Source organism: Scyliorhinus canicula, chromosome 8 (genome assembly GCF_902713615.1).
Source record: "Scyliorhinus canicula chromosome 8, sScyCan1.1, whole genome shotgun sequence".
NCBI classification, from domain to species: domain Eukaryota; kingdom Metazoa; phylum Chordata; class Chondrichthyes; order Carcharhiniformes; family Scyliorhinidae; genus Scyliorhinus; species Scyliorhinus canicula.
This window is the reverse complement of record NC_052153.1, coordinates 6,407,809-6,419,914: the sequence shown is the minus strand read 5'-3', so window position 1 is coordinate 6,419,914 and position 12,106 is coordinate 6,407,809. Positions and strand designations below refer to the sequence as shown.

The following is a 12,106-nucleotide window of genomic DNA, read 5'->3' as shown; positions in this document are numbered from 1 at the left end:
TCCCTTCATAATTTTATATGTTTCTATAAGATCCCCCCCCGCATCCTTCTAAATTCCAACGAGTACAGTCCCAGTCTACTCAACCTCTCCTCGTAATCCAACTCCTTCAGCTCCTTCAGCTCTGGGATTAACCTAGTGAATCTCCTCTGCACACCCTCCAGTGCCAGTACGTCCTTTCTCAAGTAAGGAGACCAAAACTGAACACAATACTCCAGGTGTGGCCTCACTAACACCTTATACAATTGCAGCATAATCTCCCTAGTCTTAAACTCCATCCCTCTAGCAATGAAGGACAAAATTCCATTCGCCTTCTTAATCACCTGTTGCACCTGTAAACCAACTTTTTGCGACTCATGCACTGGCACACCCAGGTCCCTCTGCACAGCAGCATGTTTTAATATTTTCGCGGGAGATGGGTATCGTTCACAAAGTCAGCGTTTATTACCCGTCCCCATTTCTGCTGAGAAGTTGTTCGTGGGGCAGCCTACTTGAATACAGCTGAGTGGCTCACTCGACCATTTCAGAGGGCCATGATGTGGCGATGCCGGCGTTGGACTGGGGTGGGCCCAGACTGTAACAACCAGGTTACAGTCCAACAGGTTTGTTTGGAATCACTAGCTTTCGGAGCGCAGCTCCTTCCTCCTTTCAGAGGGCAGTTAAGAATCAACCCCATTGCTGTGGGTCTGGAGTCACATGTAGGCCAGACCGGGTAAGGACGGCAGATTTCCTTCCTTAAAGGGCATTTGTGTAACAATTGAGTTTTAAATTAGCTTAATTTAGAGTAGGGGGCTAGTAAAGGTGGGACCTGTAAGGGAGGGAGACGGCTTTTGCACTATGTTTATAAATTCATGTACATTATTTATTTTGTTGTTGTTGTAAAACTATAAATACCTCAATAAAAAGTTTATTGAAGAAAAAAATTGAGTTTTATCACAAAACCTGGTAATTTTATAGACATGAGAATTTTAATCCAGATTTAATTCAATTAATAGAATTTTTATATTCCCACCTTTGTGGCGGGATTCACAGCTGTTTCCTGTTTCAACACTGGGAACATCTGAAGATGCCAGTTGTAACCCATAGCAGGCGCTATAATTATTAAGCAACACATTTTATAGGGGCTGCACAATTAGTTTAAATATCATTCGTCACAAGAGTCTTTAATTTGTTGTCAATGTAAAGTGATTGACCCCCTCGAAACAGTCTGACCCCCTCGAAACAATCTGACCCCCTGGAAACAGTCTGACCCCCTCGAAACAGTCTGACCCCCTCGAAACAGCCTGACCCCCTCGAAACAGTCTGACCCCCTCGAAACAGTCTGACCCCCTCGAAACAGTCTGACCCCCTCGAAACAGTCTGACCCCCTCGAAACAGTCCGACCCCCTCGAAACAGTCTGATCCCCTCGAAATAGCCTGACCCCCTCGAAACAGTCTGACCCCCTCGAAACAGTCTGACCCCCTCGAAACAGTCTGACCCCCTGGAAACAGCCTGACCCCCTGGAAACAGCCTGACCCCCTGGAAACAGTCTGACCCCCTCGAAACAGTCTGACCCCCTCGAAACAGTCTATGGCTGAAACACATCTGCCTCTGGCTCAAAATGATTTTGGGTTCAGAACCCCAGAAAACCGAGCACACAGGTTTTGACAAAGAGTCATCCAGACTCGAAACGTTAGCTCCCCGCACTCTCCCCGCAGAGGCTGGCTGACCTGCTGAGGCGTTCCAGCATTTTCTCTTTTTGTTTCCGATTCCAACATCCGCAGCAATTTGCTTTGAACATAATCCAGGCTGATATCCTCCCTGCAGAACTGAGGGAGCACTGCATTGTCAGAGGTGCCGTCTTTAGGTTAAGACATTAAAGCTGAGGCCCGGGCTGCCCTATCGGGGGAGGGATGTAAACGCTAATTCATGTTCACTCTTCACAAAGCAGCTTGGGAGTTCCCGGGCGGGATTCTCTCAGCCCGGGGCCAGGCCGGAGAATCCCTGCGATCGGCGGGAACCGCGCCACGCTGCCCCCACGCCGGCATGGGATTCTCTGCAGAGCGGAGAATCAACGCCATTGGCACTGGCGTGGTTGGCACAGCGCCGGCCAGGGGCCGCTCTACACAGCCCCACCACCCCACCCCCCTCCCCCGCCGATTCTCGGTCCCGGGATGGGGGGGGGAGGGCTCTGATGTGGCCTGGACCGTGATCACGGCCCACCAATCGGCGGGCCGGCCTCTCTGGCTGGGGGCCTCCTTTCCTCCGCGCCGGCCCAGTCGCCCTGCGCCATGTTGCGTTGGGGCCAGCGCGTTGAAGGGAGCCACTGTGCATGCCCGCGTTGGCGCCGGTGCCACTGCGCATGCGTGGATCCCGTGACGCCCAGTTCATGCCGGGATCAGCAGCTGGAGCGGCGAGGGTCCACTCCAGTGCCGTGCTGGCCCCCTGTCGGGGCCAGAATTGCTGATCCTGAGGCCGTGTTGACGCCGTCGAGAAATGCGACGGCGTTTCTGACAGCATCAACACTTAGCCTCAGGATCACAGAATCCCGCCCCCCCCCCCATTGGTTGCCAGCTTATTATTTAACCATCAACAAACACCAAAACAGAAACCTGTTAATTTACCTGAAAGCCCTTTGCGGCAGCTTGCTGTACATGAGAAGGTTTCTGCACGTCTGCATTTCAACCACAAAAAAGGTACATCCTTGGTTGTAAAACTCTTTAGAATGACCAGAATTTGTGAAAAGTGCGATATAAACACATGGTTTTCTCTCCTTAGATATGTACCCTTCTGCTGCAATCTTGATTTTATTATACTAAAAGGTTGCTCTGTCTTTGATTTATGGTGTCTAATTGGAATGTCATCCAACTCATTCGAGTTATGGACAGATGGTTCAATCCGTCAATGTTGCAAAGTCTTCACGAGTCTGACATGTGGTGCTTGTTCATCACCTATGACAGTTAACAAAAGCCCCCGCTGCCAAAAGTAACAAAAGAATTATAAGGAATGTTATTTCCATATCCCAGGAATGTTTCACAAAGGTCTCAGTACCCTATGATCAGGCAGTTTGAAAGTTATCGGTATTTTTTACATGTTATTTAAGATGCTGACGGTTTGATAATAACTGAGCTCCTTAGAGCAGACCAGGTTAAGTGGAGATTTAATAGAGGAGCTTCAAAGTTAAGTTGGGCTTTTGATGGAATAAATAGGAAAACCCAGGAGGTTTTCTGTCGAGAGGGCGCACAGATTTAAGGGAAGAGGAAGAGTTTTTTACGCAGAGAGCTGTTGTGAACAGGAAGGTAGGTGCTGTCTGAAAGGGGGGTCATGGTGTTGAGTTGCCGGCGTTGGACTGGGGTGGGCTCAGTGAGGAGTCTTACAACAACCAGGTTAAAATCCAACAGCTTTGTTTGGAATCACTAGCTTTCGGAGCGCAGCTCCTTCCTCAGGTGAAAGGAGGTGGAAGCAGATTCAACAATACCTTTCAAAGAGGAATTGGAGAAACACTTAAAATAGAGAAAACACTGCAGGGCTGGGAAGAAGGGATAGGGGAGTGGGATTAATGGGATAGATCTTTCAGGGAGTCAGCATGTGCTCAGTGGGCCAAATGGCCTCCTTCTGTGCGGCATCACTCAACGATTCTGGCCAACACAATATTCCACATTTATTTATTTTGAGAGTGTTAATGCGATTTATTTATATTCCTCTAGATGAGATGCATCCAGTTCTCACTGTGTCTGCATGGCAGGCATCAGAGGGCCATCGGGAATATACAGCACCTGGCACAAAATAAATCTTGGATGGTCTACCTCGACACCATCACTACTAACTGGGAATCGAGACAAGTTAGATTGTCACATCTCACACTGATGCACCACCCACCCTTTATAAAATTGGTTACAGCAATTGCCCCCTTATCAAAGAGCCCATCAGCGTTCCAAAATGCAGATACCAGAATATCTGGTTCAACACTAAGTGCGAGTCCCTGTCCTTATCTATAAATACAGAAACTCACAAGTACAATAGGCACAGAATGCAAAATGCAGCCCAGTTCAAAAAACTATCGCCCGCCACTGTCTCAATCACAACTAGTACTGGAGAGCAAATTCACTTGCCATCCCAAAGGCAACCCATTCCAAATATACACACACACACACACACACACACCCATATCCAAAGCAGCAATGTCTCTGCCAGGGGGGCGCACTGCCAGGGGGGCGCACTGCCAGGGGGGCGCACTGCCAGGGGGGCGCACTGCCAGGGGGCGTTTGGCAGAGGGGCGCTCCGCCAGGGGGGTGCTTTGGCAGAGGGGCGCACTGCCAGGGGGGCGTTTGACAGAGGGGCGCTCTGCCAGGGGGGTGCTTTGACAGAGGGGCGCTCCGCCAGGGGGGTGCTTTGGCAGAGGGGCACTCCACCGGGGGGGGGGGGCTTTGGCAGAGGGGCACTCCGCCAGGGGGGCGCTTTGGCAGAGGGGCGCTCCGCCAGGGGGGCGCTTTGGCAGAGGGGCACTCCGCCAGGGGGGGGGGGGCTTTGGCAGAGGGGCGCTCCGCCAGGGGGGCGCTTTGGCAGAGGGACGTTCTGCCAGTGGGGTGCTTTGGCAGAGGGGCACTCCGCCAGGGGGGCGCTTTGGCAGAGGGCACTCTGCCAGGGGGGGCGCTTTGGCAGAGGGGCACTCCGCCAGGGGGGCGCTTGGCAGAGGGCACTCCGCCAGGGGGACGCTTTGGCAGAGGGGCGCTCCACCAGGGGGGCGCTTTGGCAGAGGGCACTCCGCCAGGGGGGCGCTTTGGCAGAGGGGCGCTCCACCAGGGGGGCGCTTTGGCAGAGGGGCACTCCACCAGGGGGGCGCTTTGGCACATCCACAGGACGTGAAAAGTCAAAGGCACAGATTCAAAGCTTTTTCTATTTAGTTTTCTGTTTGCAAAAGAAAAGTCAAACTTCTCAATGAACTTTCCAATGCTGCTGTTTGAGGAGTTTCAAGGGGGGGTTGTGCAACATCCCACTAGCTACTTTTGTGTTAACCCCTTTCCTCCTGGAGCTCTTTAGCGGTGTTGCACGGAAACATTTGCTGAGAATTGTGTCCCTGGGTGCTGCACAGTCTTTGCCTACCTTGTAAATTCACAATCCACGGATCATTGTCGGGGTCTGATGCGTAGCCACAAGTGTCATCCTCAAAATCACACGAACCGTTACTCCCCAGGAACTCGCCACTGGCAAACTGCACGGCTTCACAGACCACACACAAACATATATAAATATATATTAAAAAAAACACAAAGAACAGAAACAAAGTTAAAATGCAACAAATCCAAAAAAGTTTGCTAACTTTTTAAACATCCTCTTACCGTCCAGATCAGACTGTGACAAACTTACTTTTGAAACCACCTCCCCCCCCCCCCCCCCCCCCAAAAAAAGCAGGTGCAGAATGGAATCTTTTTGCCAGCTAGATATAAATGCAGAAATATTTTAGTGGAGATTTACCGTGTAGAATTAAGAGTGTAAGAGGCGACATGGCCTGCAGTTAGGTCCAAAGTGAAGTTATTATTCAAACTCTCTTTTAAACTCTTTGTGTGTCACTCGCTCAGCGGTCCAGCAGCTTAAGGTTCTGCAAATAGTAAGGTTGAGACAGACAGAAATACACACAGGGAGAGAGAGAAAAGAGCTGCCTTGTTGCAGGCTGATTTAGCAGCATAGATATCTCACGGGGCGGAGAGTTGCAAAAAAAAAAACCCAGTAAATGAGTTCCAGATTGGGAGGGATACACCTACCAGAGAGAAGCTAACGTTTTTTTTTCTCCCCCCCCCCCCCCCCCCCCCCCCCCCTCTCTGTAACAGTGTGGGCAGAGTGAATGATACCACTCAGATATCTCCTGCTGTTGCTGCAAATTCACAGAGTGACAGCACTTGCCTTTTCCATGGTCCCCACCCCCATCAATCACAAGCCCCACCCCCACTTTTTGGGAAGTCTATTGTCATGGACATATTTTGCACAGCTGGTCAGTATGGTTGTTTGATAGGAAGGTTCTGTGTGCATTCCCTATAGGGACCACAATATTTGGTTATTGTCAGAAGTGAGTGAGAGGGGTGAGATGGGGGTGGGGAGAGAGATGGGGGGAGGAGAGAGAGAGTCAAAGTATGTATGGACTGTTCCTGCGCCCGGGGTTTATTCTTACTCCATAATCTCTACTGGAACAAAATGACAAAGCTACATTTATTAAACACTCAGAAAGCGATGATCAGCATTTGAGCAGGGCTGCCAATTTGTTGCTTGTTAGTGGAGGTCAGATCCTCTCTCCAGCCCACTTTCTCATTTCTGTTGTTGTCTTGCCAAATTAATTGTGGGAGCCCGTGATGCAGTTTACAGTAAGATGGGTCACAGTGTCAGCAGTTGAGCTTATGGTCAGTCCTCAACAACCATGCTGTGGCAAAATAAAAGATACATGCCTTCAAGCTGTTTGATTCTTGCAAGAGATTGTTATGAGAGAAGGCACCGCAAGGTATTGAAGGAATATTATTGCATTTGACTTCACTAAAGAACGTTGCCAATGCCGCAGCGAAGGGGGAGATAGTAGAGAAATTGGATAGGATAAAAATAGATAATAGACGGACGGTTGGCGGTATTAAAGTAGAAACGTCATCCTATCTGAATGAGACCTATCCTCGGTTGCTCAGGGAAATACAGGTGGAAATTATGGAGGCTCCAGTCACAATCTTCAATCCTGTTTATAATAATCTGTATTATATAGAACAGTACAGCACAGAACAGGCCCTTCGGCCCTCGATGTTGTTGTCACAAGCAGGCTTACATTAACACTGCAGTGAAGTTACTGTGAAAAGCTCCTCGTCGCCACACTCCGGCGCCTGTTCGGGTCCATAGAGGGAGAATTCAGAATGTCCAATTTACGTAACAAGGACGTCTTTCGGCACTAGCAGGAGGAAACCGGAGCACCCGGAGGAAAACCACGCAGACACGGGGAGAACGTGCAGACTCCGCACAGACAGTGACCCAAGCCGGGAATCGAACCTGGGATCCTGGCGCTGTGAAGCCATTGTGCTAACCACTATCCTACCGTGCTGCCCTGTTTAGATGTGAGAGTGGAGGACCATAAATGTCACACTGCTGATTAAAAAAGGAGGGAGTCCCAACAATCTCAGTCAGAATAATACCAGAGGTGGGAAACCCTCTCGGGATATAATGGGCCCAATTTTAGCCCTGTGCAGGCAGGCGGGTATAAGAAGGGGTGAAAGTTGGGCTTATTCAATCTAGACGGAGCTAATCATCACTTGGAAGAAGTTGAGTTAATAAATGAAAGCTGGTGTGGATTTGTTAAATGCAAATCATGTTTGATCACCTTGATGGAGTCCTGATCAAGCAATCCAGAGAGTTGATGAGGATCGGGCAGTTGATGTTGTGTACTTTGACTTTCAAAAGGCATTTGGTATCGTGCCACATAATGTTGGCCAAACTGAAACCCCGAGGGCCAAAGGGACAGTGATACAAAATTAGCCAAGAGGCAGGAAACTGAGGGAGTGGCGAACCTTGTTCTTTAGACTTGAGATAAGTGTTAGGATCACTGTTATTTTTGATATATATCAATGCCCTGGACTTGGTAGACAAGGCATGAAGTTTCCTGTTGGTAAAAACCTGCCATAGGCAGTGATGAGGATCGGGTCTAAATTCAGGAGGACCGAGGCACGCTGGTGAAATAGGCAGGCACGTAGCAGGATGAAATTTAACTCCGAGAAGTGTGAAGCGATTTGTTTTTGTTGGAACAATAAGGAGAGGCAGTATAAACAAAATGGAACAATTTTAAAGAGCGGACGGGAACGAACGCCAGGGGGTACATTTATACAAATCTTAGGTGATGACAGTTGAAACGGCTGTTAAAAAGCATATGGGATTTATAAATAGAGGCATTGAGTAGAATGCTAAACTGCATAAAGCATTAAGTAGAGCCCATTCTGGATTATGGTGGCTTATTCTGGACACCATGCTTGGGAACTGTATCCTTGGAGTTGTTGCAAAGGCGATTCACTGGAATGGTGCCAGGGATGAAAGACATCCGTTATGTGGAAAAACGAGCAAGATGAGGATGATTCTCCTTAAACCAGAAAAGCAGCAGAGGAGATTCAATGTAGGTGTTCAAATAGCTTTGATAAAATTTGTTTCCAATGACTGGAGGGTTGGTAACTAGGGGACACTGACTTAATTTAATTGAATAAAGAACCCAAAGTGAGCCATTGGGCAGGATTCTCCGTTTGGGAGACTGTGTTCTCCCGCCGGAGATGAATTGCACCTGATGGGCACTCAGGCTGGGAACATAAATCAGGAAGTGATTCCCAATCCTTGGCCATGCAAATTTTTGCATGCCGGGGACTGCAAGGTATTCCCTTGGGAATCCCGCTATCGAAGCACCTTTTTGAGCAGGCAGTGAGGTCCCATGGTTGCCCCCACCCCCCCCCCCCCCCCCCCCCCCCCCCGCCAGACAATTCAGACCCTCCTTATGATTTATGGGTCACTCCCCAATACGGGAATGACCTAACCCCTCATCACCCCTCCCAACTAGAGATCCCCTAAATAAAGAGATCCCCCCCATAGACCCCCTAATTAAAAAGACCTCCACAGGCCTCCTAAAAAAAGTGACCCCACCCCAGAGAGACTCTCTAAATAAAAAGACCCCCCCCCCCCCCCCCCCCCCCCCCCCACCCCCCCCCCCGAGACCCCTAGAAGAGAGACTCCGGTTTGGAAGTTAGAAATCAGTCGAGACAGAGTGAAAAAAAATCACTACTTTAACACTCAGCTGGGCAATACACCTGCCGGCATAGGCAGAGGAAGCAGCACCTGGAAATCCCTGGAAAGCGTAAACCAGTCAGCTGGGTTTAAACCCCGTCAGACCTTTTGATCTGCAAGACATCATTAATTTCTCTTTGATATTGATTTTACTGAGCTGTGTTTATCAGCTTTTACACGCAGCTGTCTGCATTATTCCATTCATCTCCCTTCAAGGTTGAGTGGCTTTGCAGTGGTCAGCTATGAAACTAACTTAATGTTTATCAACATCAAACTTTGATTGACAGCTCCTGGACCACATCCAAACAGAGTTAAGTGCTTTCTGTTAGTTTCACTGCTGACTACTTCAAAGGCAACCATGAAGGGAGATGAATGGAGCAAGGCTAACAGCTGGGTGGGTGTGGAAGCTGTCAATCACAGCCTAGTAAAATCAATATCGAAGATAAATTAATGAATGGCCTGTGGATCAAAGATCTGAGGCCCACCATGTCAGAGCCATGCTCATCAGGACCAACACCAATTCTCACTCACGTGATTCCGGCTCCAGACGACCAGAGAATCAAGAGGTCCTGGAAAATATGGTGTCTGGTCCATTAAACACACACACACCAAAATTCAATCCACTTTGCTCCCGTTTTTGTGCTGTGTGAAAGGTTGATGGAAGCAGATAGAAACTTTCAAAAGGTAATTGGATACATAATTGAAAAGGAGAACGTTGCAGAGTCCATGGGGAAAGTTCAGGCAGTGGGGATCAATTGGATTGACCATTCAAAGGGCCAGAAGGTGCACAATGGGCCAAATAGTCCCTTCCTCGACTGTAAGAATTTTTGTATTGAATGGAAGCCAGACTGACAGGGTTATGATAAGTCAGATGAAGAAATGAGCTTCTGGTGCTAGATTGTGTCCAACTCTTTTAATTGAAAATATTAGACTGAAGCAAGCAGCTGTTATGACCTAAACTGAACCAAAGTGAACTGTGGGAATATTTGGTCATTGCCAGGGGAAACAAAAGGAAAGGAAATAGCCGGGAAAATGGACCATGCAGGGCTCAATCCATTACTGCAAATAATTGTGAACAGAGAAAGAAAGAACAAAAGAAATTGAGAAAGAAAAAGGAGACAGCACGAGCGCCCCCTCCCCCCTCCCCCACTGTCACATCCATCCCCCCCACATCACACACTCACAAAACCCCCACACACACACTCACACACAAACTCTCATACAACCCCCACACAGCCATCTCCCCACACACACACACACCCACACACACCCCCCACACACACACCCACACACACACACACACAAACTCTCACACACACCCACACACACATCCCCCTACAAACACACACCTCACACCCCCCACACACACAACCTGACACACACACCCCACACACACACACACACAAACTCTCACACACACCCACGCACACATCCCCCTACACACACACACATAAACTCTCACACACACCCACACACACACCCCCTAGACACACACACAACCCACACCCCCCCCACACACACAACCCGACACACACACCCCACACCGCCCCACGTACACACACACAAACTCTCACACACACCCACACACACACTCCCCCTCTCACACACACACACACAAACTCTCACACACACCCACATACACATCCCCCTACACACACACACACACCCCACACCCACCCATACACATCGGCCCCCCCACACACACACACAAACTTTCCCACACCCATACACACATCCCCCTCCACACATACACACCCCATACCCACGCACACATCCCACACCCACCCACACACATCGCCCCGCACACACACAAACTCTCACACACACCCACCCACACCCCTACACACACACACCCCACCCCCCCTGCACACACACAAACTCTCACACACGCCCACACACACATCCCCTCCACACACACACACCCCTCACCCACCCACACACATCGCCCCCCCCACACACACACTCTCACACACCCACACACTCATCCCCCGACACACACACACCCCACGCCCACCCACACACACCTCGCCCGACACACACACCCCACACACAAACGCTCACACACACCCACACACCCACACACACCCCCCCCCCCTCGATGAGACCATCAATTCACGCGACACGTGGTTAGAGGTGAACAGTGGTTTTAATCGTCTTACAACAGAGCCTGCCTGTGACAAGATGAACTCCAGATGAACTGGCAGGCAGACTCTCAGCATCAACCTTTATACTTCCGGTTGGGTGAGGAGCCGTGGGTGGAGCCAAGGGTGGAGCCCAGTACAAACTCCCGTACACTCCCAGTACATCTCCCCCTAGTGGCAGAGCAGCGCAACTGCTCGTGTGCCGAGCTGACAGCGACATAGTACAACATGTGTAATACAGTGTGAATTACGCTACTGTGATTCACCACATTCACCCCCTGTAAAAAAATCAAGTCCGGCGGGGGTGGTGGCTTACAGGTTGAGTCTGTCCGGTGGCCGAGTTGTCAGCTGTGATCGGCGGAGCACCGGGGTTGCAGCCCTTTCTGGTGGCTGGATGAGCACCGTCGGTTGGGGTATGATGGCGGACTCCAGAGGCAATCCGCCTGAGCTTCGTACCCGTCTGGTTCGACTGGGGGTGCCGGGAGCCAGCTGGCGCGGGCGCGCAACAAAAATGTAGCGAACTGGTAGCTGCGGGGGCGTGGGGAGCGAGTTGGGTGGGATGTAGTGTGAGGGGTACCTCGGCGGTGGTAGTGGTGGGGTTTGATCCTGCAGGCGCTAGGTCCCGGAGGGATACCGTGTCCTGACGGCCTGCAGGGAACTCTACGAAGGCGTACTGAGGGTTTGAATGCAGTAGGAGCACTTTCTCTACGAGTGGGTCAGTTTTGTGCGCCCTGACGTGCTTCCGGAGGAGTACTGGGCCCGGTGTCTTCAACCATGCCAGGAGCGAAACCCCCGTGATAATGCCCCTGGAAAAAATAAAGAGCCGCTCATGAGGGGTCTGGTTGGTGGCGGTACATAAGACTTAATAGTGTTGAGTGCGTCGGGGAGGACTTCTTACCAATGGGAGATCGGGAGATTCCTGGACCAGAGGGTCAGTAGGACGGTCTTCCAGACCGTCGCATTCTCCCTCTCCACCTGCCCATTCCCCCTGGGGTTATAGCTGGTAGTCCTGCTCGAGGCGATGCCCTTGTCGAGCAGGTACTGGCGCAGCTCGTCGCTCAAAAAGGACGAACCCCAGTCGCTGTGTACATAGCTGGGGAAACCGAACAGGGTGAAGATACTATGCAGGGCCCTAATGACTGTGTGGGAGGTCATATCGGGACACGGGATAGCAAAGGGAAAACGGGAGAACTCGTCTATGACG

General features: G+C 50.4%; 1 protein-coding gene across 2 annotated transcripts in view; it reads right to left on the bottom strand.

Annotated features, from left to right (window-relative positions):
• Positions 1-5,760, bottom strand: part of mamdc2a (MAM domain containing 2a) — a 125,155-nt gene extending 119,395 nt beyond the window's left edge. The window contains exons 1-2 of one of the 2 annotated variants that reach the window (XM_038804093.1): positions 5,453-5,760; positions 5,081-5,197 (exon numbers count right to left, since the gene is read on the bottom strand). In XM_038804093.1, the coding sequence (XP_038660021.1) occupies positions 5,081-5,197; positions 5,453-5,483 (148 nt within the window). In that variant the 5' untranslated portion in view covers positions 5,484-5,760. The remainder of the gene's footprint in view (positions 1-5,080; positions 5,198-5,452) is intronic. The other variant, XM_038804094.1, reaches the window with a different exon arrangement.
• Positions 5,761-12,106: the final 6,346 nt, after the last annotated feature.